Raw genomic sequence first — 27678 nt, forward strand, 5'->3', positions numbered from 1 at the left:
GTTTTGACATCCAGGAATTGCTTACCTGGAATTCTCTGCACATGTGGTTTCCCAGCATGCATTGGGAATGCCCACTGGAGGGGTGGGGGTAGGAGGGCAATACCACAATGCTAATTATAAGGATCATATAATAAAATTAGTTGTTTCAATGTCAAACTAGATCTCACTGCACATGTGCACATATACTAGACTTTTCTGGATTGACTGAGTATGATTTTATCAAAACACATTTAGTAAAGGTTAAACTGCAAAGTGGTCTGTCTTGGGTGGGTCCCAGCAGACAGTAGGATCCCTGGTCCCTCTTCTGGATGAAGGTTCTGTGGTCCCTCCCCAGTTACTCATGCCTAACTATCCACCTAACACTGACTTCTGCCAGGGCTAATGGCATAGATAATGGCAGAGCCAGGTTCAAGCCCAGGCACTCTTAAATCAGAGCCCCTGATCTCATTCATTATAGTGTTCATTTCCCTCCTGAGCCATTATCAGTCTCTCTTTAATCCTACAGTTAATCTACAATTCTACTCTTTGGAGCCAACCAGAACATGTACATTTCATGTCCCTGTTCATTTATGTAATAAAAATAATATTAATTGAATACTTTCTAGGTGTTAGGCACTGTGTTTGAGCCTATAATGCAGTAGTACAAAAAGGAGAAATTCTGTTCTTATAGTGCTAACATGCTTGTTCCTTCAGTTATTTGAAAACACTCATCAAGTTCTGAGGGTTTTCTTTTCAGCCAAATCTCCTACTCCTTTCAACCACTCATCATAGGACAAATTTTCAAATGCTTATCAATTTTGATGGTTTCCCTCCTCTCAGCACATTCCAGTTTGAAAATCATCTCTTTTTAAAACATAACCACCAAACATGGGCATGGTAATCCACAAACTTTCTGCTGGGTCAGAAAGAGATCAGGACCATCAGTAGCAGGCAATCTGGGTTTATGTCTTGCTTCCACTTATCATTTGTAAAATTCTCTCCAGACTTACAGAATGATTTGGTTAGACATGAAAACTTGTAGCATTCAATTACTTAAATTCTGTCTACCGCAGCAATTTTCCTTAAGATCAGGATTGCCATTCAAGCGTCCTCTAGCATCCCAGAAAAGATGCTGAGTGCCATATTGCATCTCTAACTTCTGTTAGCACAGTATTTGGTGAAAGCTGGAGACTCTAGTCTGAGTCACTTGGCAGATGACAGCATCCTCTAGTGGCCATATTTAACCTTGAGCCACCTGGATAAATATTCTGAATATTACAATTAACCTAAACCTTACAGTGTCAGGCAACTGTGTTTTTACAGTTGTGAACAGCTTTTCACTGGCTATTTTTTGGCTCAGTGGATGATCTGCTTCTCCCTGTAATCAAGCAAGTTGATACATCTTGGGCTCTGTTTGCTCTTCATTTACCTCCACTTTAGGCTAGCTCCTTGTGAGCTCAGAAGTTCAAGATGTTTTCCTTCTCTACTTCTAGTAGCTACAGAGACCTTTTTCTTTTAGGAGACTCCCTTCTTTCTATCTTATTTACTGTCCTGAATGTAAACACACTGGCCCTTTTAGTAAGAGGATGTTACCTTTAGAATAGGTGAGAAGTAACCCAAATGAGGCAATTGTGGTTTAGAGGGAAAAAACACAGGACTTGGAGTTAGCCCTGGATTAAAAGCTAAACTCTGCCACTTGTTTGCTGACGAAATTAGGAGCCTTAACTATTCTAAATTTACCAACACGATGACGATAACATTACTGGGTCATGTGGCTAGTTTATAAAGCAAAGTGAATTGCATAAAGTCCTCATGATCACTTCCTCTGGTCCACAGCCCCCTTTTCCTCGCCAGCTCACCCCTTGGGCATGGTTTGATAAAAGATACCACTCCTGAAGTTAAATCACAGTCAGGCTTTTTCTCTTCCTCTAGTTAGCTCAGCACAAATCCATCAGGCCCTAGAAGGCAGATCTCTAAGGCAAGACTTAAAGGAAATCCTCTGTCCAAACCTCAGGCTACCAGGGAATAACTGGATTCCCACAGCACCACTACCCACCTTAGTAACAAAATGGGAAAGGGCAAATCCAAACTGCTCCATAGCATTGTTGAGAAAATGTAGCTACTTAAAATTTCCTCAGTGACTTAAACCTCTTTGATTATGTCTGACCTAAAATCTACATTCTGCTATTTATGGAAAAATCTCAAGGACTAAATTCTTTTACCAGAAAGGTAGATTTACATCCTTGTATGTAGTCTTATGCTAGTCACAATAGATGTTCAATTAAATCCCAAGCTACCCTACAGGAATTATCTCAATTCATGAAATATGATGGGACCATGTTCTAGGGCTGAGAAATTTCTAACTATCGTTTAAAATGGTAGTCTAGGCTGGCGCCGCGGCTCACTTGGCTAATCCTCTGCCTGTGGCGCCGGCACCCAGGGTTCTAGTCCCAGTTGGGGTGCCGGATTCTGTCCTGGTTGCTCCTCTTCCAGTCCAGCTCTCTGCTGTGGCCCGGGAAGGCAGTGGAGGATGGCCCAAGTGCTTGGGCCCTGCACCCACATGGGAGACCAGGAGGAAGCACCTGGCTCCTGGCTTTGGATCGGCGCAGTGTGCCAGCCACTGCGCACCCGCCGTAGTGGCCATTTCGGGGGTGAAACAACGGAAAAGGAAAACTTTTCTCTCTGTCTCTCTCTCTCTCACTGTCTAACTCTGCCTGCCAAAGAAAAAAAAAAAAGGTAGTCTATGGGCACCCATTTGAGACATGGCTGCTCCACTTCTGATCCTGCTCCCTGCTTATGTGCCTGGGAAAGCAATAGAAGATGGCCTTAGTGCTTGGGCCTCTGCGTTCATGTGGTCTGGCCCTTTCCCAGCTGTTGCGGCCATTTGGGGAGTGTACCAGTGGATGAAAGACCTCTCTATATATCTCTTTCTTTATCTCCCTATGTCTGAGTAACTCTTTCCAATAAATAAACATTTTTTTTAAAAAATGGTAGTCTAATTTCCAGTAGGATTACTGGAATTACAAATTATTAATTATTAAAAAATGATTTACAATTAACTGTGTCTTATCAGTCATTTAATACCCACAGTCATATTGCCTCGGACAAAGGTGTCAGAATGTGAGGAAGATGGGGAAGGAAAAGGCATAAAAAGGGGAACATTATGAGAAATTAGAGGTTTGCTGCATTTTGTAAAACTTAGTCTATTCTGAGTCTTGCCCAAGTCTCTGTCCCAGATATAATCAAACACACCTCTCCGTTCCCAACATAATAAAACACACCTTTAAGGAAAACGCATGTTGTCACAGCAGGGGTATTCAGATGCATGCATTTATTCAATAATCAGGCCACCCAGGCACTCTGGTGACCTTTGGGGATTTCAGAACTTTCGTTCAGCAAGGCCCAGATTTTCTAATGAGGACAGGTATCTGGCGCTTCCTGGAAAAGAAATTGAAAACAAAATCCGCTCAAACTTTAGTGACAAACAAGGGACTATGGGACAAAATCAATGAGGAAAAAAGTCAACTTTATTTGAAATGCAGTGGGTTGAGATTTACTTTTCTGCCATTCATCTATTCGTTCACTAATTCTTGAATTCCTAAGTTATTGATTGCTGTAACATACACTAGAGACACTCTGGAAAGGAAGAACGTCTGTCCATGCAGAGCCTATAGATGTAGTGGGGCATTACAGAGACCCTCTCAAGTTTCTCTCTGATACTTTGTTGCTTCTTTTACTCCTGATGCCCCTGTGTAAACTGACAGGTTTCCATCTTAGCTGGTGTCTGGGCTATGATAGAGCCAACCTTCTAATGGATTGATTTTTCACCTTAGAACTTGGGATTTGTATCTTTGAGGTCTTGTAAGTGCCAGTTCTAAGCACTCTCCCCTTCAGATCAAAACTTCTCTTTTCCCCAACCACACCACCTTTCCCAAAAGTTTATTTTCTTCTTCTTTAGGCAAGTAGCTCTAACTCCTCTAATTGTTCCTCATTAGGCTATTTCCAGATCTCTCATTTTCCCAGCATCCTTTGCTTTGACTATACCAGCCTGAAAAATTCTTCCATTTCCCTGTTACCTGAGGTCATTTATATGACTCCCATATTTTAAAAACAAGTATTTATTTGAAAGGCAACAGAGAGAGAAGGACAGATACAGAAGAGAAAGAGATTGAGACTGAGATTGCGATTCCCCCCTCTGCTGGTTCACTCTCCAAATGGTCACAACAGCCAGGTCTGGGCCAGGCCGAAGCCAGGAGCCAGAAACTCACCCTGGCTCCCACAGGGTAATAGGGCATAAGTACTTGGAACATTTTCTGCTGCCTTCTCAGATGTATTAGAAGCAAGTTGGGGGGCCAGCACTGTGGCACAGCAGGTTAACAACCCAGCCTGAAGTGCTGGCATCCCATATGGGTTGCTCTACTTCCTGTCCAGCTCTCTGCTGTGGCCTGGGAAAGTAGTAGAAGATGGCCCAAGTCCTTGGGCCCTTGCACCCACATGGGAGACCTGGAGGAAGCTCCTGGCTCCTGGCTTCAGATCGGTGCAGCTTTGGCCGTTGCGGCCAACTGGGGAGTGAACCATCGGATGGAAGACCTCCTCTCTCTCTCTCTCTCTCTCTCTCTCTCTGCCTCTCCCCTCTGTGCAACTCTGACTTTCAAGTAAAATAAATAAATCTTAAAAAAAAAGAAGCAATTGGATTAGAAGCAGAATATCTGGGATTCAAACCAGCACCCCAATATGAGATGTTACTGCAGCAAATAGAGGCTTAACCCACTCTGCCTCAAGGTTGACCCCACTTATTTTTGTACATGCAATTATCTGGACATTGTTGGACTTTGAGAGTTGGTAATGGTTTCTTGTTTCATAATTACTTATTCCTTATAATGCTGACTTCCAAATTAGTATATGCAAGCACAAACTTATGAACATAGCACAAAAGAATTGACATGTTTTATATAGTTATGCTGTTCAATATGTTATCTACATACAGTTATTTAAATCTAAATTAAAGTATTTGTTTCTCCATTATACTAGCACATTTAAGTTCTAGTGGCTCTGTAGTGGACAGCACAAAAACAGAGCATTTCCACCATTGTAGAAAGCTCTATTAGATAACGCTAATGTAAAGAAAAGAATTGTTCATTACAAATTCCCTAAGAATGCTGAAGAGATAGAAAAGTCCTTATTGAATATATCTTCTAAGTACATAATGACCAAGGATAATACTATATGCATGCTCACGTTTGCTATTACCTACTCATCTCAAATCCTGACAACCAGAGCCAGAGCCAACCTCTAGTTACTGGGCAATGCATTCGTCTGGGGGCTTTTAATGGGCAAAAGTACGAAAGACAATAGAGTGCATTAGGAAATATGTTAGGAAGAAAAATTACATTTGAGCCGGCGCCGTGGCTCACTAGGCTAATCTTCCGCCTAGTGGCGCCGGCACACCGGGTTCTAGTCCCAGTCCGGGCGCCGGATTCTGTCCTGGTTGCCCCTCTTCCAGGCCAGCTCTCTGCTGTAGCGAGGGAGTGCAGTGGAGGATGGCCCAAGTGCCTGGGCCCTGCACCCCATGAGAGACCAGGAGAAGTACCTGGCTCCTGCCGTCAGATCAGCGCTGGCCGCAGTGGCCATTGGAGGGTGAACCAACGGCAAAGGAAGACCTTTCTCTCTGTTTCTCTCTCTCACTGTCCACTCTGCCCGTCAAAAAATTTTTTAAAAAAGAAAGATTACATTTTATATCGTTTAAGCATTGCATATATCTTTCAAAGACTAGAAAAAGCAAGCAGTAATTGGTTATGGTTGTGATGGTAGTGATGGTGATGGTGGTGTGTGTGTGTGTGTGTGTTTAAATGCAGATGTTCAGAGACAGAAAGAGACCTGAAAAAACACAGTGAGATCTACCTGCTGCTTCACTCTGCAAATGCTCAAAACAGCCTGGAAGCCAGGAGCCAGCAATTCATTTTGGAACTTCCTTGTACATGGCAGGAACTTAACTACTGGAGCCATTACCTGCTGCCTCCCAGGTGCACCTTATCAGAAAGCTGGATTTGAGAACAGAGCTGGGACTTCATCCCAGCCAGTCCAATCTGGGATTTGAGTACCTCCAGTGAGGTCTTAACTGTCATGCCAAATGTCCATCACCCTGCACGAAAAGATTTTAAATGCTAAAGAAATTGGGTATCCCGGCTGTAATATTTCTCTTCAATATTGGAACTTCGGCCTTGATACTTGCAGGCATACCAAGTTTCAAGACTGTTCTGTTGCTTTTTTCTCCACTTGGATGAGAAACTGATGTTTGACCTTAACGTCAACAACAAAAGTCATGAGAAAATTAACATTTGGTTTCAAATTCCTTTTATAAGTCCTCATTGTGGAAAGTTACTCACAACAAAGCAGCACACCTAATGTTTAAATCTAAAATTTTAGGATATTAGACCTCTCACTCTGGGGATTGTATTTATTTTTATAACCTTTGCTGAACCCTTTGAATTGTCTGAAATGGTTTAAAATAATCCAAGAAGAGGTATGTATAATAGGGAAGGGAATTTATGCAGTGGAATACTGAGAACTTTGCAGGCAGTTGAGCCTAAGTCAAAGTCTTTAATATCTAGTGAATCCCAGAATAACTGCTTTCTGGGTCATTTGTGCATTGTTTTGATTTTTCTCACACCTTTATTTTACCTGGAATGCTCTTTCAATGTTACCAAAATGTAAAATCCTATATAAAAGGCATTCTTTTCATGAAACCTGCCTTGATTTTTTTTTTTAAAAGATTATTTTATTTATTTGAAAGAGTTATGGGGAGAGGTAGAGCCAGAGAGGTCTTCCATTCCACTGGTTCACTCCCCAAATGACCGCAACGGCCAGAGCTGAGCTGATCTGAAGCCAGGAGCCAGGAGCTTCGAGCTTCCTCCAGGTCTCCCATGCGGGTGCAGGGGCCCAAAGACTTGGGCCATCTTCTACTGCTTTCCCAGGCCATAACAAAGAGTTAGACTGGAAGAGAAGCAGCCGGGACTCAAAATGGTGCCCACATGGGATGCTGGTGCTACAGGCTGGGACTTCAACCACTGCGCCACAGCATAACCTTGATATTTTTCAATAAAAAGAAATCTGTATCTCTGCTTCACTCCTGTAATACTTTATTTATATTTCATTTGCGGATATTTGTAGAAGTTATCTAATGTATGTTTGCGGCCTATTTTCTCCTAGTCGTGCACACAACAAAAGCAGAGGAGACTTGCATAATGCTTCATATATGTAAAACTCTAGACCATCTACTGCTTTGCTATAAAAACATGAATTATAATCATACAACTGGCTCTGTGGTGTGGTGGGTGAAGCTGCCGCCTACAGTGCTGGCATCACATATTTGCACCGGTTCTAGTCCCAGCTGCTCCTCTTCTGATCCAGCTCTCTGCTATGGTCTGGGAAAGCAGTAGAAGATGGCCCAAGTCCTCGTGTGGAAGACCTGGAAGAGGCTCCTGGCTTTGTGGCCAACTGGGGAGTGAACCAGCAGATAGAAGACCTCTCTCTCTCTGCCTCTGCCTTTCAAATAAAATAAATAAATCTGAAAAAAAATACAAGTTATTTTAAATCATATTCTTAAATATTTATTTATTTAAAAGGCAGATTTACAGAGAGAAGGAAATACAAAGAGATCCACTAGTTTTTATCTCAAATGGCTGCAATGGCCAGGGCTGGGCCAGGCTGAAGCCAGGAGCTTGGAACTCCATCCAGGTCTCCCACATGGGTGCCAGGGGCCCAAGTGCTTGGACCATCTTCCACTTGTTTTCCAGGTGCATTAGCAGGGAGCTAGACTGAAGTGGAGCAGCCAGGATTTGAACCAGTGCCCATATGGGATGGCAGCATTGCAGGTAGTGGCTTAACCGCTGCACCACAACACCACTGCCTAAATCATATTTTCATATCAGCTATATACAAAGGAGAAAATTATTTCTGGAAAAGAGCAAATGTTTTAACTCATTCATGGTAAGACTTCTACCTCTGTAGTTTGATTGGGGCTATAATAGTGATAAGGTATTTAAAAGTTTGAAGACAAGTTACTTAAAATATATATTTTAAAAGAAATTCAAATTTGTACTCACTGATTTTCAGTACATAGTATGCATTCATTGGAATACGTGTTTCCATCAGTCCCACAGACAGGATCATAATTTCTAGGGCATCCAGTAACTTCATTGTTACAATTAGCCTAAAAATGGAGTTAAATAGAATTATTTTGCATCATTCTCCATGCTTTGAGTTTCCACCAAAATTTCTAAAATGGCCTTAATTTCACTGAGTGTCCCAAGAGAAAGATGCAAGATCTAGAGTCAGAAAACCTGGTTTTAAGAAACACTTCTACTTAAAAGCTCTCTGTGACATTGCAAAGTATTTTTGCCTCCTCCCTGAAACTTAGTCATTTTATCTGTAAATTAGGAGTGGCAATATCTTCTCACTTATTCATATAGCTATTGTTAGGTTTATCAAATTTGAGTGGACAATGTTCAAGTTTATGATTACTACAGGTATAGGCTTCCTGTAGGTCAACTGCACCTTGGGGCATGTTCTTCCTTGCACACTATTGCCCACTTATACAAGTCTCCTCTTAGGTACTCAGAGGCACCGAGCTTTTTCCATTCTTGGAATCTTTGTACTCTGTTTCCTCTACCTCAGTAAGAGTTAATGATCATCAAATGACTGCTACAGGCCAGACACTGACCTAAGTAATTTTGTTCATTATCTACTTAAAAACTTGAATGACCAACATTTGAAAAACTCACCCCTTACTCAAAATTTTCAGTTGCTCACTGACATACCACATAACTACCCTGTGAATTAATTATTATTACACTCTTGTACAAATAACAAAGCATTAAAATCACAAAATCTATAAATTTCTGGATTGAGAATTCAGACCCAGAATTCAGTCATTCCAGTTTCTGAGCTTTTGGGCTCCTAGACACTTCACTCTTATACATCTACCCATCAGTTACGTTTGCAGTTACCCTTCGTAGTAACTTCAAAGTAACTCTTATGATTAAGGAAACATTCCCTAGTTTCCTAATGACACCAGAATTTCTTCATAACATATTTGAAAAATGTAATGATTTACTCACTCATGAATTTTTGTCCACATAGTCACACTGGCAGAAAGTAACAAAGGCTACTTGGAGTAAACTTGAGGAGGCTTCTACCTAAAAGGCTCATCCTGTCAGCTAGAGCTAGTTTATACAAAAAGCCCTTCACAGCAAGCATTGTGTAACTCCACAGAACTCCCCTGTGTCAGGGAATCCGTCCTTCATTCTAAGCCCAAGGGCGAGACCTTCGATTACTATTTGTATCTAACAGGTTAACCCTCTTTAGCATTCATACTCCTTATCTTGACTTCAGCCTAAATTGAAAAGCAAAAATTAGATATCATTTTGTTGGATCCAACAGTTCGAAGAAATAAGAAATTACAAAATTCTGTTTACCATTCTTCCCAGGGAATCAGCTCTGGTGTTACCTAGAAAACATAAATCAGATACGTTATGTTGGTTTCTAATTGGAAGAAGCCAGATGTGTTCTTCTTCAGAATTCTCTGCTTTCATGAAGATGATGACTTCTTTGTTGGCTTCTTCCACTCCCCACCATTACTATTTCTGTCTTATTTTAAGACAACAGAGAGGTTCCATTCACTCCCTGCCTGCTGAAATCTCAAAAAAAATTAAGTGATAATTTGAGTACAGCCAGAGTATCTCAGTTTGGTATTTCAGAAAAGTCAATCTATTTCCTAGGAAACAGAAATCATATACTTACTGTTAGAAATATATCAGGACCTGAAGAGCTAGCTACTTTCTGAATATTCACTGACAGTATCACAATTACTGGGTCTTTGATATTATAGTGAATCTTAAGTGTCTTTATGTCAATTAATGGATGAAAATATAGAGAGTTTATGTAACTAGTTGTAAAGAGATATAACTAGTAATACCAAGTCCTTTGATTGGAAAATGATTCTGCAGTTACATGTCTAAAAATGGGGCTCTTGGGGTGGGCATTTGGCACAGTGGTCAAGTAGCTACTTGGAATGCTCACATCCCATATCATATTCCGTGGTTCAAGACCCAGTTATTCTGCTCCAATCCATTTTCTTACTTATGTGCATCCTGGGTGGCAGCAGGTGATGTTTCATAAACTTAGGTCCTTGACACCCATATGGGAGACTTCAATGGAATTCTAAGCTTCTGGAATGGTTCTTGGACCTGACTCAGCCCTCAATGTTGTGGGCATTTGGAGAGTGCACCAGTGGATTGAAGATCTCTCTTTCTCCTTCCCATCTCCCCTCTTTCAAATTAAATTAATTTTTAAAAATGAAACTGTTTTGCTTAGTTACCATCAGTTCCCAAAGAGCTATTTAACCATAGTTCTATTACACTGTCTATATGACCCTCCTTACACATCCTGAATTCACAGAGATAAAGTCAAAAGAGTCATTGTGCATTCCCCTACAAAGATAGCATCTGGAGGAAATGTTGGTGAGATGTAATTTTGATATCATTATCCTGTGAAGTATCTAGTAAGGATGTAATTCTTCCTAGGTAAGTGCAGTGAAAAGCCGTGAGGCACTTGTGGGCCTTGAGAATCATTAGAACCTTATGTTCCTGGGGTCCCTTTGGATTTCAGATTCTACTTGAATCCAAACTTGGTGAGCAAGTGCTCACCATAGGAATCTATTTGTATTAATTGATATGGATTAAGAAGAGAAAATGGATCACTGTTCCCACAAACATTTAGTAAATAGAACAAAGAATAGTTTTCCTCTTAGCAAAATGCGGATTTGGCTCTCAGGAGTCTCTGCTAGATTGGAGGTGAAGTTGAAAATATTAATAATTTCAAATGACAAAAAGGAGACTGATCCCAATTTTATGGGTTCAGAACTGTTTGTCAACATGGTCAAGATATAGTTTGGGGTTTTTTACACACCATCTGTGCAAGCAGAATGTTTTCCCATAAAACATTTTCCAGATAAAAATCAATGTTTTAATTAGTCTATACCTTTTATATTAAACAGAAGCCACTGTTTTCCATTTTATGAAATTCCTCGAGTATTAAAAATTTGTAAACTGATCTTTTTTTTTAAAGATTTTATTTATTTAGGAGGTAGAGTTACAGACAGCGAGAGGGAGAAACAGAGAGAAAGGACCTCCATCCATTGGTTCACTCCCCAACTGGCCACAACGGTCAGAGATACACCGATCCAAAGCCAGGAACTAGGTGCTTCTTCTGGGTCTCCCACCTGGGTGCAGGGGCCCAAGAACTTGGGCCATCATCCACTGCTTTCCCAGGCCACAGCAGAGAGCTGGATTAGAAGAGGAGCAGCTGGGACTAGAACCGGCACCCATATGAGATGCTGGCGCCACAAGTGGAGGATTAACCTACTGCGCCACGGCACCGGCTGCTGTAAACTGATCTTAAACATTTCAGAATTATAGCGGTGTTTAAGGTTGAAATATGCCTACCTTTCTTTCTTTACCATGTCCCTGACAAAAGACTGGCCTCATCATTAGAGGAAAATAATTCTGTATCTGGAAGTTCTCACTGGGAGAATATTTTTCCTGATGTTATGTCAAAAATTACACTTTCAATAATTCTCATCTATTGGTCTTATTCCACTCCAAAAGTACCAAAGATATGTCTAGCAGTAGGTTCTATTACAAATCCAGAAGGTATTATGCTCAACAAAGCAGGTCAAAACATTTTACTCAAATTTGAAAAACATGTAAAGACACTCACCAGACAAACTCAACAGGGCCAAGGCACCAAGAAGAAAGATTACTGTCACCTTCATGACTGAAGTTCTGTATCGAGAAGTCAGTAAAACTGCACAGTTCTCTTCAAAACCCTAGGGCTGGAAGGGTCTTACAGGCAGATGGCAACACAGGCTCCACCTAATGCGCAGTGTAACAGGTGTCCTTGGTTACTAATCAACTCTGTATCGTAGTCTGGCCTTCAAGTTTAAAGAATGCCCCCTATTTGAGAAAAACAATGGGAGGAGAGTGGGACTGAACTTCTGTCTGGAAAACAGACCTGGCGTTTAGTTTATTCATTTGATCCCCAACTCCTTCTGTGGTTATTGGAAGGCCCTACCCTTCTTAAGCCCCAGTTTTCTCATCTGCAAGGTGAACCCAAAGAGTCCCCTCCTCTGTAGTTCTGAATAGACTGAACCAACTTGCATTTCTAAGACCCCTCTTCATTCTTTATTTCAATTCTTCCTTTCACATTCTTCTTTCCTTTTAAGTAACCCACCCAACCTCAGGTAGTTGATAGGAGACAGAATACAGATGGGGAAGACTCATTTTCTTCAAAGTGAGTGCTCTGGAGCTGGAGGGTGCTTGCTGAAGCCATTATATGAGTGAATTTTCTTGGAAAGTTAGTTCACTTCTGCTGATTAGCTATGGTGCTAATTTCTCTGCTCCCCAGCAGAAAAAAAAAAGCTCTTAACCCAAGTTAAGCGGCATTTCCTCACATTTCTTTGTAAGTCTTCCTTCATTTTCTTCCACGTGATGTCAGGCCCTCTTATTATCCTCCATAATGTTAAAATAATTTTAATTCTATAGTTATTTGTACGATTATCATGTAATATTTCTTCAACTTTAGGGAACAAATATGGTTATTTTATTTACTACAGTACCTAGCAAAGCACATGGTCAATATTAGTACTAAATGCATACTGTCTGAAAAACATAATATATATGTATATACCAATTTTCTGAAAGATCAAAGTTTATGCATTATTCATTTTTGTCTGCAGTGCCTCCCAGAGAGTAATCATTCAGTGATTTGTATAATCTTTGATTCATTCAAATTACTGGTATTATCCAAATATTCATCAAGTCCTAAATACTATCTAAATACTCTCAACTGAATACTAGGGAAAGAGATATGATTTTTGCCCTCATGGAGTTGAGTCTAAGATGGATAGATAATGGCTGAATCACTAAAGATGTTTTCCTTTTCATTTCAAACCATTATTTAAATAATAGTTTTGTTGCAGGTAAGGAAGTTTTTTTTTTTTTTAATTTTTTTTTTGACAGGCAGAGTCAGACAGTGAGAGAGAGAGACAGAGAGAAAGGTCTTCCTTCCGTTGATTCACCCCTCAAATGGCTGCTACGACCGGCGCACTGCGCTGATCCGAAGCCAGGAGCCAGGTGCTTCCTCCAGGTCTCCTATGTGGGTGCAGGGCCCAAGTACTTGGGCCATCCTCCACTGCCTTCCCGGGCCACAGCAGAGAGCTGGACTGGAAGAGGAGCAACCAGAACAGAATCCGGCGCCCCGACTGGGACTAGAACCCAGGGTGCCGGTGCCACAGGCAGAGGATTAGCCTAGTGAGCCATGGCGCTGGCCAACAGGTAAGGAAGTTTCAACAGCCATTGTCAAGGGGTTAATATTTGAGAAAATATTTTTTTCCTTTTGTCTCACATATAATAAGGGAAAAAGACAAGAAGCTAGGTTTCTGTTGCAGGACCTCTTTTAGGCAATGTTAGCAGCTGTAATAACATTGACATTCAGGCCTTCCTGATGTCAAAGTCTGAGCTTTCTCCACCAGTGTTCTTTAAAACTATTTTAACTGTGAACCTAAGGTAAAAAAAAAAAAAAATGTTTTTGTATGGCCTGGAATGTATATCCATATAAAGAGACAAACACAACTGTTAAGAAAGAAAGCATGGCCTTATAGGTGATGACTCTCGATGCTGTTTATTCTGTCTTGTTATCTACTAAATCCTGAACTGAAGTTTAAAAACTTCACTGTAGTGAAACTCTATGGACTCTCACACAGTTTTGTTAAATCACTATAACACTAGGATAAAATTCTACTTGGAAGTTGGCTCTAAATTTGTGATGGGAAAGGATACTTTGGAGCTAGCAAATTAAAAGGGGAAAATGAAAACCATGGAGAAGACAGGCCAGGCTCTAAACACAAATCTCACATTTGAATTATCACATAACACTGGGTAAATAAGTCTACTCAATTATGAAAATTTAGTATTAATGAACGCTTTATGTGTAAATAAACCTAGAAATGACAGATAAATATTATGTAAAATAGTATCCCCCACTTCCCATAAAATTATAATTGCTAGCTAGTAATACTATCACCCTTGTTCCATATAGTAGAGCAACAGATAAATATAAGGTCCTTAAAAAGTTCTTGGAAAATTACATGAAAAAGCCACACATGGACTGATTTCAAAATTGTTATACCAAAATAAATTTATTTTTAGATTCAATTTCCCACAAACTTTTTGATATATTTAGGCATTATGTAATCAATGTCTTGACCAAACAAATATTTTTTACTCTGGTGGAAAGACATTACCTGTAGTAGTACTACCACAGTAGATGTTAGTCATCTTTAGTGTGTTTACATTGCCTTGCCTTGTTTCAATCTCCCCTCCTTCTCTTTTACCCTCTGTGTACATATCTATACATGTATATCATTGTAACTCAAGCAAATATAATATGACAGACTCCTCTTTGATTCAAGCACTAATTATTCACTTGAATAAAGAATGATGAAAAAACTCAAGAGAACTACTCTATTGTGTATTAATAACACTTTCTGGAATGAGGATGTTGGTTGGACACCTGTTAATTTTCACATCTTGTTCCCAAAGTTTACCGAGTTAAAAAAAAGTGACAGAAACTGGAAACACAGAGTCCATGATATTCAGCTTGACATTTGAAGGCCTCTTACTTTATTTTATTTTATTTTTATTTTTTAACTTTTATTTAATGAATATAAATTTCCAAAGTACAGCTTATGGATTACAATGGCTTCCCCCCCCCATAACGTCCCTCCCACCCGCAACCCTCCCCTTATCCACTCCCTCTCCCCTTCCATTCACATCAAGATTCATTTTCGATTCTCTTTATATACAGAAGATCAGTTTAGCATACATTAAGTAAAGATTTCAACAGTTTGCTCCCACACAGAAACAGAAAGTGAAAAATACTGTTTGAGTACTCGTTATAGCATTAAATCTCAATGTACAGCACATTAAGGACAGAGATCCTACATGAGGAGTAAGTGCACAGTGACTCCTGTTGTTGACTTAACAAATTGACACTCTTGTTTATGGCATCAGTAATCACCCTAGGCTCTTGTCATGAGCTGCCAAGGCTATGGAAGCCCCCTGAGTTCACTGACTCTGATCATATTTAGACAAGGCCATGGTCAAAGTGGAAGTTCTCTCCTCCCTTCAGAGAAAGGTACCTCCTTCTTTGATGACCCGTTCCTTCCACTGGGATCTCACTCGCGGAGATCTTTCATTTAGGTTTTTTTTTTTTTTTCCTCCAGAGTGTCTTGGCTTTCCATGCCTGAAATACTCTCATGGGCTTTTCTGCCAGATCTGCATGCCTTAAGGGCTGATTCTGAGGCCAGAGTGCTGTTTAGGACATCTGCCATTCTATGGGTCTGCTGTGTATCTCACTTCCCATGTTGGATCGTTCTCTCCCTTTTTTATTCTATCAGCTAGTATTTGCAGACACTAGTCTTGTTTATGTGATCCCTTTGGTTCTTAGTCCTGTCATTATGATCAATTGTGAACAGAAATTGATCCTTGGGACTAGTGAGATGGCATTGGTACATGCCACCCTGATGGGATTGAATTGGAATCCCCTGGTATGTTTCTAACTCTACCGTTTGAGGCAAGTCAGCTTGAGCATGTCCCGAATTGCACATCTCTTCCCTCTCTTATTCCCACTCTTATATTTAACAGCGATCACTTTTCAGTTAAGTTTCAGCACTTAAGAAGAATTGTGTATTGATTACAGTATTCAACCAAAAGTATTAAGTAGAACAAACAAAAAAAATACTAAGAGGGATAACATATTAAGTTGTTCATCAACAGTTAGGGCAAGGGCTGATCAAGTCACCGTTTCTCATAGTGTTCATTTCACTTTGACAGGTTTCCTTTTTGGTGCTCAGTTAGTTATCACCTATCAGGGAGAACATGTGGTATTTGTCCCTTTGGGATTGGCTTGTTTCACTCAGCATAATGTTTTCCAAATTCCTAACAGGGATCACTTTTCAGTTAAATTTAAACACCTAAGAATAATTGTGTGTTAATTACAGAGTTCAACCAATGGTACTAGAACAAAAAAAAAATACTAAAATGGATAAAGTATTACATTGTACATCAACCGTCAGGACAAGAGCTGATCAAGTCACTGTTTCTCATAGTGTCCATTTCACTTCAGCAAGTTTCCCCTTTGGTGCTCAGTTAGTTGTTGCCGATCAGGGAGACCATATGATATTTGTCCCTTTGGGACTGGTTTAATTCACTCAGCATGATGTTTTCCAAATTCTTCCATCTTGTTGCAAATGACCGGGTTTCGTTGTTTTTGACTGCTGTATGGTATTCTATAGAGTACATGTCCCATAATTTCTTTATCCAGTCTACTGTTGATGGGCATTTGGGTTGGTTCCAGGTCTTAGCTATTGTGAATTGAGCTGCAATAAACATTAATGTGCAGACAGCTTTTTTGTTTGCCAATTTAATTTCCTTTGGGTAAATTCCAAGGAGTGGGATGTCCAGGTTGAATGGTAGGGTTATATTCAGGTTTCTGAGGAATCTCCAGACTGACTTCCATAGTGGCTTAACCAATTTGCATTCCCACCAACAGTGAGTTAGGTCCCTTTTCCCCCACATCCTCTCCAGCATCTATTGTTGGTAGATTTCTGAATGTGAGCCATTCTAACTGGGGTGAGGTAAAACCTCATTTTTTGAATTTGAGGATTTATGTAGAACATCTTCATGATCTTGAGGCAGGCAAATTTTCTTAAACAGGATACATAAAAAATAGTAAAGGAAAAGATTGCTAAATTTAAGAACCTCCTTTCTGTGGCAGTGGAGGATGGCCTTGGGCCCTGCACCCGCATGGGAGACCAGGAGGAAGCACCTGGCTCCTGGCTTCAGATCAGTGCAGCATGCCGGCCATAGTGGACATTTTGGGGGTGAATCAATGGAAGGAAGACCTTTGTCTCTGTCTCTCTTTCTCACTGTCTAACTCTGCCTGTCAAAAAAAAAAAAAAGCTGCAGGATAAAAACCATGTGATGGCTGGTGCCATGGCTCACTAGGCTAATCCTCAGCCTGCGGCGCCAGCACCTTGGGTTCTAGTCCCGGTCAGGGTGCCGGATTCTGTCCTGGTTGCTCCTCTTCCAGTCCAGCTCTCTGCTGTTGCCCGGGAGTGTAGTGGAGGATGGCCCAAGTCCTTGGGCCCTGCACTCACATGGGAGATCAGGAGAAGCACCTGGCTCTTGGCTTCAGATCAGTGTGGTGCGCCGGCCACAGCGGCCACTGGGAGGTGAACCAATGGAAAAGGAAGACCTTTCTCTCTGTCTCTCTCTCTCACTGTCCACTCTGCCTGTTAAAAAAAAATAACATATGATGATCTCAATAGATGCAGAGAAAGAATTTGATAAAATAAAACACCCTTTCATGATGAAAACTCCTAGCAAACTGGATACAGAAGGAACATTCCTCAACATAGTCAAAGCAATTTAGGATGAACCCATTGCCAGCATCCTATGGAATGGAGAAAATTGGAAGCATTCCCAATGAGAAATGGTAGCAGACAAGGATGCTCACTCTCATCATTGCTATTCAATATAGTCTTAGAAGTTTTAGCCAAAGCCATTAGGCAAGAAAAAGAAATCAAATGAACAGAAATTGGGAAGGAGGAAGCCAAAATATCCCTATTTGCAGATGACATGATTCTATAAGTAGGGAACCCAAAAAACTCCACCAAGAGACTATTGGAACTCATAAAAGAGTATGGTAGAGTAGTAGGATATAAAATCAATACATCAACATCAACAGCCTTTGTACACACAGACAATGACAAGGCTGAGATTCAGCTTCTGAGATCAATCCCATTCACAATAGCTACAAAAAAATCAAATATCTTGGAATAAATTCTACCAAGGTTGTCAAAGATTTCTATGATGAGAATTACAAAACATTAAAGAAAGAAATAGAAGATTCAAAACAAATGGAAAAATCTTCCATGTTCATGGTTTAGAAGAATCAATATCATCAAAATGTCCATTTTTCCAAAAGCAATTTACAGATTCATTGCGATACCAATCAAAATATCAAAGACATTCTTCTCAGATATAGAAAAAATGATGCTGAAATTCATATGGAAACAAAGGAGACCTTGAGTAGCTAAAGCAATCCTATACAACAAAAACTAAGCCAGAGGCATCACAATACCAGATTTCAAGACATACTACAAGGCAATTATAATCAAAAGAGCCTGGTCCTGGTACAAAAACAGAAGAATAGACCAATGGAACAGAAATAGTAAAACCAGAAATCAACCCAAGCATCTACATCACCTTATATTTGACCAAGGAGCTAAAACCAATCCCTGGAGCAATGACAGTCTCTTCAACAAACGGTGTCGGGAAAACTGGACTTCCACATGCAGAAGTATAAAGCAAGACTCCTACCTTACACCTTACACAAAAATCCACTCAACATGAATTAAAGATCTAAATCTATGACCCTACACCATCAAATTATTAGAGAACTTTGGAGAAACCCTGCAGACATTGGCACAGGTAAAGAGTTCTTGGAAAAGACACCAGAGGACAGGCAGTCAAAGCCAGAATTAACAAATGGGATTACATCAAATTGAGAAGTTTCTGTATTGCAAAAGAAACGGTAAAGTGAAGAGGCAACCAACAGAATGGGAGAAATTATTTGCAAACTACACAACTGATGAAGGATTAATATCCAGAATATATAAAGAGATCAAGAAACTCCACAACAACAAAACAAACAACCCAGTTAAAAGATGGGCAAAAGACTTAAACAGACATTTTTCAAAACAGGAAATCCAAATGTCTAACAGACACATGAAAAAATGTTCAGGACCACTAGTCTTCAGGGAAACACAAATCAAAACAACAGTGAGGTTTCAACTCACCTCAGTTAGAAAGGCTTTTATACAGAAATCAACAAACAACAAATGCTGGCAAGGGTGTGGGGAAAAAGTATCCTAATCCACTGTTGGTGAGAATGTAAACTGGTAAAGCCACTATGGAAGACAGTATGGAAATACCTCAAAAATCTGATTATAGACCCACCATATGAACCATCCTTTCCACTCCTGGGAATTTACCCAAGGGAAATAAAATCAGTAAATAAAAGAGGTATCAGCACCCCCATGTTTATTGTAGCTCAATTCACATAGCTAAGACATGGAATCAGCCTAAATGCCTGTCAACCAAATAGCAGATAAAGAAATTATGGGATATGTATTTTATGGAATACTTACTACACAGCAGTGAAAATAAATGAAATCCCATCATTTGCGCCGGTGCTGCGGCTCACTAGGCTAATCCTCCGCCTTGCAGCGCTGGCACACCGGGTTCTAGTCCTAGTCGGGGTGCCGGATTCTGTCCCAGTTGCCCCTCTTCCAGGCCAGCTCTCTGCTGTGGCCAGGGAGTGCAGTGGAGGATGGCCCAAGTCCTTGGGCCCTGCACCCGCATGGGAGACCAGGATAAGTACCTGGCTCCTGCCATCGGATCGGCGCGGCAGCCATTGGAGGGTGAACCAACGGCAAAAGGAAGACCTTTCTCTCTGTCTCTCTCTCTCACTGTTCACTCTGCCTGTCAAAAAAAAAAATCGTCTGTTTCAACTCTCTGATGTTTAAATTCCATCTGTCTGCTAATGAGCATCTAGTCAAAGCTTAAACACTTCAGATGGTAGGGAATGGCAGCTCCTTTTCCAAAGCTGGAAACTTTCCTTGAATTTTCAACTGTTGATACTAACTCTTGACTTCAGAGCAATTCTGCTATGTCGTCTCCACAATCTTCATTCAAATATGTGTGAAAGGTGACTAAAGTACACCAAAAACTTCCCTACCATGAATTAATCCAGTCTAACAACTACTTGTCATTGGATAGTATTTCAAGTTTTTCTCCTTCAGAGTGGTCTCATTTTGTCTATGTCGTTCTTCCACTAGAAAAATAATTGTGCTTTTTATTTGAGGGGCAAACACACACACACACACACACAGAGAGAGAGAGAGAGAGAGAGAGAGAGCAAGCAAGCGAGCAAACAAATGCTGGTGCATTCTCTAAATGGCCAAAATGGTTGCAGTTGGGCCACAGTGTCTGCCTGTGTGACTTTGAGCTAAATTTCACATTTACCTCTCTCAGTTTTCACAATTTTTCTTCCAAAACCTTGGGTATTAGAGATTTCAGAAATTCAAAAAAATGTTTTTCAGAGAAGCTATACAATGAATGACAGAAAGCTCAGTGGTTTCTAGAGCAGCACCCCCTACTAAAACACATCAGCAATTCTTCAGCAAAATGTGTCATATAAAGAAGTAAACAGCTTTATATCTTGACATATTTTGCTGTCAAATTAGTTATAAAATAAAGTAACAAAAACTTCAGGTTTGGGCCGGCGTTGTGGCACAGTGGGTTAACCCCCTGGCCTGAAGTGCCCGCATCCCATATGGGTGCTGGTTGGAGACCCGGATGCTCCACTTCCCACCCAGCTCTCTGCTATGGCCTGGGAAAGCAGTAGAAGATGGCCCAAGTCCTTGGGCTCCTGCACTCACATGGGAAACCCAGAAGAAGCTCCTTGCTCCTGGCTTAGGACTGACACAGCTCCGGCCGTTGCGGCCAACTGGGGAGTGAACTATCGGATGGAAGACCTCTCTCTCTGCACCTCTCCTCTCTCTGTATAACTCTGACTTTCAAATAAATAAATCTTTAAAAAAAAACTTAAGGTTCTCAGATCTCTGTGGTGTTTATAATTAAGAATTAGGCACTGTGGATCTAAATTGGCTCCATGCAATTGTCATGAGGAATAACAATCAGAATACAAGTAAAGTTCATTGGTCAGATCATGGCACTAAAGTTTTTAATAAATGGCTACTACTTCTAGTGCTTTCATATATTAATTCACATTAAATTTAGGGTCAACTACTTTTCCTTTCTTTTTTTCATGTAGTATAATCTTATTTTATACTTGATTTACACAGAACTTCTGAAACTGCCTTTATATTGACTTAAAAGGGAAGCCATTGTTGTAGAAGACCATCTGTGTTGGACCCAAAACAAATGTGAACACCGCCCTTCCAGCTTTTCTGTTGACAGATCCCCAAGTCTCACATTCCAGCTGCTTTACTCTTCTCCCAGCTTAGAAATGAGCTCCTCTGGCAATGATTAACTAAATGCTCAAATAGGAGAGAAGGAAGTATTCCAGTTGAGAAATGCAAATGTTTGCTGGGAGAAAAGAAAATGCCGCCTATGATGTGTGAAAACTAAACAGAAAGTCTATATCTAAGGTAGTACCTGATACCTGGAGACAGAAGATCAGTTAATAAGTAATCATATTTAAAATAAGGAAATATAGATGAGTATGAAGCCCCCTGAGCAATTGGAGCACATTCTGGCTTCTGCTGTTCCACTCTCAATCATACCTATTACATTTTATTAATGAATTCATTCTTGCCTGTTCATAGTTCTTTTGTTAGTCTTTCTCACACCTCAAATGCATGGCATATTTCTCCAGACTCTCCCTGGCTTCACTCTACCTGGGATATTTCTGTTGAATGTCCTGATATCAATTCAAACACATTTCATAGCACAAATCTGATTACCTTTCCTGTCAATCTTCCTTTCCCAAACTTCTGCATTTCTCTTGAGAGCATCCTAATTCTTTTTTTTTTAAGATTTACTTTATTATTTATTTGAAATACAGAGTTACAGAGCGAGATGAGACAGAGAGAGAAAGAGAGAGGTCTTCCATCCGCTGGTTCACTCCCCAGATGGCCACAACAGCCAGAGCCGAGCCGATCCAAAGCCAGGAGCCAGGAGCTTCCTCTGGGTCTCCCACGTGCATGCAGGGGCCCTTCTACTGCTTTCCCAGGCCATAGCAGAGAGCTGGATCGGAAGAGGAGCAGCCGGGACTAGAACCGGCGCCCGTATGGGATGCCAGAGCTTCAGGCCAGGGCTTTAACCTGCTGCGCCACAGCGCCGGTCCCAAGAGAGCATCCTAATTCTTTCAAATCTTCAATTCAGTCATCTTTGGCCTTGACTTTCCTGGGCCTTTGATCTAATCAGCTATTTTTTTTTCCTTCCCAAGTCTAAAAGTCTGAAATTCTTTTAGGGTAAGAGAATAAGAACGTATCTTTTTGTTTGCTTGCTTCGGTTTGCTGATCAGTGTCTTGAGGTTCCATGGTCACAAATCCAGATAGTTAAAACTTTAGGAAATGTGACCTCATACTTAATAGAACTTACATATAAGATTTTTTTTTAAGATTTACTTATTTTTTTTGAAAAGCAGTGTGATAGAGCAAGGGAGAAAGAGAAAAAGAGATCTTCGATCCACTGCTTCAATCTCTAAAAGGCTGTAACAATGGCTGGCTGGACAAGGCTGAAGGCCGGAGCCCAGAACTTGATCTGAGTTACCCACACCAGTGGCAGGGACCCAGATATTTGCGCATCACCTGTTGTCCTCCCAGGTGCATTACCAGGGAGCTAAATTGGAAGCACAGCAGTCAGGATGTGAACCAGAACTCTCATAAGGGATGATGGAGTTGCAGGCAGTGACTTAACTAGCTGCACCACAATGCTAGCCCCCCTATGTCTAACACGTTTTAACAAATAATAAAAAAATTTAAAGTACATGAACATACTAAAGTTTGCTGTTAGTTCAGTAATAGTTAATATTTATGGAGTGTTTATTATAGATAAAATTTAATCCCTCTGCTGTCCTGGACTTTCACATCAGAAAGGTGTGAGGACAGGGTTCCAAAATACCACACAGGGCATACTATGGAGCCGGAAGGGATGGCTATTTAACCACAAGTGATAATCAGATCAGTGGACTTCAGAGGTTTAATTTTTGGTGTGAAATGTGAAACCAACCTGCAAAAGGATCTTAAGCCTCACTGAAACTAAAAATCAGTATAAACTCTTATGAAACTTAAATAAGCCTAATTAATAGAGATAATATGGCAACCAGCACACATAATACAAATGTTTGAGTTTCCATTTGGTTTAAAGTGGTTTGACATGCAAAGGATGTTAGTATCCTCATGTGACACATGGGTAGATGAAACTGCTGAAGCGGAGAGAGCTTATCTCTGCTTATATCATGATGGAGATGATACACTGCATTTACTGAACAACTGGGGGTTGTCCCTATCTGCAGAATGGCCTGGATGCCACAAAGATGAAAGGGGTGAGTAGGGGGAGACCAAAAGGTGAAGTAAAGTTTTACATTTGGAAGAAAGGCAAAAGGGTAGTGTTGAAGATAAATGTTTAATACAAATAGATGATTATGAATTTAAATATACTAATACATGGATGGAACTGGAGGTTAATATGTTAAATGAAAGAAGCCAAGCACAGACAAACATGTACTACAAGGTCTCACTTATATGTGGAATCTAAAAAAGTTGACCTCTTAGAAGCTGAGAGTAGAATGCTCTGTTCTATGCTGGGCAAGACCGTTACTACCTTGCACCTCAGCATCACTTTGGGGATTCTGCGGAACACTCTAGCTATGGTGAAGGAAAGTGACAATAATTGATCTCAGGTATCCTACTGTGGCCTGAACCTCCTATTATTAGTGCAGCTTTCTAAATTTCTCTCCAGGGATTAAACTTAGCTCTGTCCTTTGTAAAGGCATTCCACAATGGTTAATGACTGCATCTCAGAATGTCTGATTTCAGCACTCATCGCCTAAGAAGGGTAGAAACAACTGAATACTAATGCAGCCTGGATTCATCAGGATGTCTGTTTATTTACCAAGACCCTAGCGTCATGGAAGGATCCTGAAGTTCCCACATACTACTATATATTAGGGGACACTGTAAAAATTTCTGAGGATTACAGAGACTCCAAGATTTTCCAGGGACATCAGCCAACTCACTGTGCTCTGCCTTCACTCCGTGCCCCTTCACCTGTGTATCATCTAATTCTCTATAAGAGTTTTAAACCTTCTGCTGCAACTGAGTGCTTCTTCTAGCTAGCTTATCACCTAAGATGTAAAATAAAAACTGAAACAGTATTTTACCTTCCCCTCATTTTTTCTCTAGTTTTGTAATTCATTCTTTTCTTTTCAAACAGGATCTACCTAGCACAAAAAGGTGATCACCAACCTGTACCTTCAAGTTTTGCTTTATTTTTTGTAGACAGTGTGGCACAGTCTCTTAATTGGCCACAAGAGGGCATTGATGTACCTCTTTGAAAGTGATTCATGTTCACCAAATTTCAAAATTCCTTTTTTGGGGGGGGAGTGGGGGGGTATGGGGTTTAGACTTCTATTTCACTTGGAAATAAAAAATCTGGGGGTGATTCATATATAACCTACTCCAAGTTACCAACCTGAAGGTCCCAGATCTCAGGACATGTGAGAGTCAAGGCATTGTGAGTTAAGGATTTCAGAGAAGATGTGTCTTAATTGGTGTTGAGGATCAATTAACTTTGCCTTTAACTTAATTTATTATAGCTTTGCTTATTTGATAACCAAAACCTTAAAAATTGAGACGCAAAGGGGAAAATAATTGATGCATCAATATTTATGAAGTTAGATGATTCTGCTTGTGATAAAGTCCCAACAATAACATTCATGAAGCTTAATCAATTTCAAAGTGGTTGGTTTGTTGCAGTCTTGAGCACTTTCTTCTTGAATTAAGTCTTAGGTTAACGAAATTTTTGAAGTCGCATGATGGCAGAATTGGAGAAGATAATGAAATGAACTAATCTTTCTTCTCTGTTACAAGAAATTTTTTTTAAAAAAGATTTTATTTATTTATTTGAGAGACAAAGTTACAGATAGTGAGAGGGGGAGACAGAGAGAAAGGTCGTCCACCCGCTGGTTCACTCCCCAAATAGCCACAACAGCCGAAGCTGGGCTGATCAGGAGCCAGGAGTTTCCTCCAGGTCTCCCCTGTGAGTGCAGGAACACAAGCACTTGGGCCATCTTCTACTGCTTTCCCAGGCCATAGCAGAGAGCTGGATGGGAAGAGGAGCAGCTGGGACACGAACCAGTGTCCATATGGGATGCCAGCAAAGCAGGCGGAGGCTTAGCCCACAATGCCACAGCACCAGCCCCCAAGAAATTTTCTATAGAAAATTGGACACTTTTATAGATGAGCACAATGTGCAATTACTAAATGGCCTTTTCTGTCCATTTCTAATTACATTCAGAACCTTTGCAAATTCTATTCTATATAAACTGATTCTTACAACAACAGCCCCCCAGATACTTGAACAATGTCCTAAGGGCTCCTGAGTCATCTCATCTCTAGGATGATGCTGCCAAATGTGTGATACTTCATAAACTTGGACACTGTTTTTAATGCACATTTCCTGTGGACTAAATATGGCAACACATAATTTGCATTGCCTCCCACCAAGAAGTAGATTCTTTATCCTTGCCTCTTAAATCTGGGCTGATTGTGTAACTTGGTTTGAACAACAGAATGTGGCAGCTGAGACACTGTGTGTCGTTTTAAGCTCAACATCAGGGCATCAGTGATTTCCATTCTTACATCTTGGGACATACTTCCTTGGAACTCAGCCTATCAAGGCTCCTTGAGACAGCTCCCACTGAGCTCCTAGCCAAAGCCAATCACAAATGTCAGTGCACCACACAGCTCCAACCGATGAAGCAGATGAAACTTGTGGTCATTTTAAAGAATCAGAGAAATCTGAGAATATTTAGTTAGGTAGGACTGAGTGGCTGTAAGGTCCAGGGTGCAAATGCTCTCAAAGTGTTGGGTTTGAGTCTAAATAGGATACACTGACTGTGACTAATACTCTATGAAAGATTTCTTTTCTTCTTTGAGTTTATTATTTGAATAATTACAGTACATTTTCACAGTTGTGTTTTCATAACCTATGATGTATGGAATGATTTCTGAAACCAGGCCTGTTGCTGATCACTCTGACTTCAAAAGAAAAAAAAAACTTGAAATTTTGTCTATGACTTGTTCCTCAGTTCTCTCTTCCGGCAGTCAAATAATAAATCCTGAATTTTTGTAGACTTGATGGAATCACAATTATGATTTCACTAATCTAATACTTAATTGCAAACCAGGATGATACACCATTTACGTCACCTCAATTAGTCCACAAAACCACATATGACAGATATTAATGACAGCTTGGTACAACCTACAGTATCTGTGAGTGTACATTGCTCAGAAATTTATTCACCAGTGATTTTGAAAAAACAAAGTTCTTTGTACTGTATTCAGATCTTTCCTGTAACTCTGAAATTGTATCAAATTTAAAACTTTCTTTAAAAATCTCCATAATTTGTTGACCGGATACCGTGAGTACCCACCACCTCCTTCCTTCCTGAGTATAGCCAAAGAAATAGGGAATTCTTTTAAGAGAAATCATAAATAAAGCTCTCCACGGTGAGTGTAATGTACAGCATGTTAAGTCATTACACGGGATACCTGTGTCCCAAGTCAGAGTGCCTGGGATTGAGCCCTACCTCCACTTCTGATCCAGCTTCCTGCTAATACTCACCTGGGAGGCAGCAGATGATGTCCCTGTCACCCACATGGGAGATTTGGATGGAGTTCCTAGTTTCTGTTTCTGCCTGGTCCAGTCCTGACTGTTACAGGCATTTGGGGACTGAACCAGAAGATGAAAGTGCTCTGTTCCCCCCCACCCCCCATCTCCATCTCCATCTCCATCTCTTCTTCTCTTTGTGGTTCTTCCTTTTAAATAAATAAATAAATCTTCCCATATATTACAATTAACTTGAGAAGTAGTTGTTCATGAACTTGGTGATGGCGGTGCCACAGATGAGGATACAGTTTGGAACCTGGAAAAATAAAACAGAAACAGAGAAAGTGATGATATAAATAGTATCTAACATATGTTCAATACTTATTCTGAAGTTCTGATTTTTATAAGCATTTTGCATATGTTAACTCAAGACTTCATAGCAATCTAGTAAGTAAGTTTTATTAACCCAACTACACAATAGTTGTCAAAACTGAGGGCCAAAGAGGTAAAGTAACTTCCCCAGTGGAGGAGTTGGATATGAATCCAGACAGGCTGGCTCCAGGACCTGTGCTCCTAATCACTAAACCAAGAACGAGGACACTAAAGGAACAAAAGAGTAGCCTCAACACTAGGAAGGTTTGTAAAAGCTGAAGACAGAGTTAAGCAAACACCAGGCTTGCCAGGGGCCCACACACCTTAGTAAAAAGCCTCCCCACCCTGTACTGCTCTTTAAAAGAATCACACACGGTAAGTGTAAACATTTGGAAAGCAGGAAATGATTTATAGCTGAAGCACTAATTAAGGGCCCATAACTTGGCAAAACGCACCATGAACTTTTGGTGTTCTTTGAGTTGCACCCACATGATGAACATGCCTTTTGGTAGTTATTAGGAGGGTGTGGATCTCATATGTACAAGACAAGACAAGGCCAAGGCCAAAGCCTGGCTGGTTTGTCTGGTAAAGATGCAAGAAGCTACTTTTAGATTTAGCCAGTTAATTTCCAAAGTAGATAGCAAAGGCATAAACCAAAGGTGCCAGTAACCTGTTATTCTTGTCCCACACATCAGAAAGGACCGCACCAAAATGAAAGGGGCCCCATGATGACTATTTTAGTTGTGGTTTAACTTAAAGTTAAGCCTCTTTGAAATAA

At 40.4% G+C, this 27678-nt stretch overlaps 1 protein-coding gene across 1 annotated transcript; it reads right to left on the reverse strand.

Annotated features, from left to right (window-relative positions):
- Positions 1 to 3293: 3293 nt before the first annotated feature.
- Positions 3294 to 26839, reverse strand: SPINK1 (serine peptidase inhibitor Kazal type 1). The gene is made up of 5 exons (XM_017341169.4): positions 26774 to 26839; positions 11758 to 11993; positions 9456 to 9487; positions 8085 to 8191; positions 3294 to 3417 (listed from the first exon to the last, which is right to left on the reverse strand). Exons 2-5 carry the CDS (start codon positions 11810 to 11812, stop codon positions 3372 to 3374), a joined length of 240 nt encoding a protein of 79 aa, XP_017196658.1. The 5' UTR covers positions 11813 to 11993; positions 26774 to 26839; the 3' UTR covers positions 3294 to 3371.
- Between the last annotated feature and the right edge of the window lie 839 nt (positions 26840 to 27678).

This window comes from Oryctolagus cuniculus, chromosome 6 (assembly GCF_051225735.1).
Source record: "Oryctolagus cuniculus isolate XC-2025 breed Fujian yellow rabbit chromosome 6, ASM5122573v1, whole genome shotgun sequence".
NCBI classification, from domain to species: domain Eukaryota; kingdom Metazoa; phylum Chordata; class Mammalia; order Lagomorpha; family Leporidae; genus Oryctolagus; species Oryctolagus cuniculus.

Bases quoted from the DNA above. Each gene is read 5' to 3' on its own strand.
- SPINK1 (XM_017341169.4), bottom strand. From the start codon at position 11,812: ATGAAGGTGACAGTAATCTTTCTTCTTGGTGCCTTGGCCCTGTTGAGT. The intron at 8,192-9,455 runs GTAAACAGAATT...CTCCATTTTTAG, and splicing joins CTGATTCCCTGGGAAGAATG to GCTAATTGTAACAATGAAGT. The intron at 3,418-8,084 runs GTGAGTACAAAT...TTTCTTTTCCAG, and splicing joins ATACTATGTACTGAAAATCA to GAAGCGCCAGATACCTGTCC.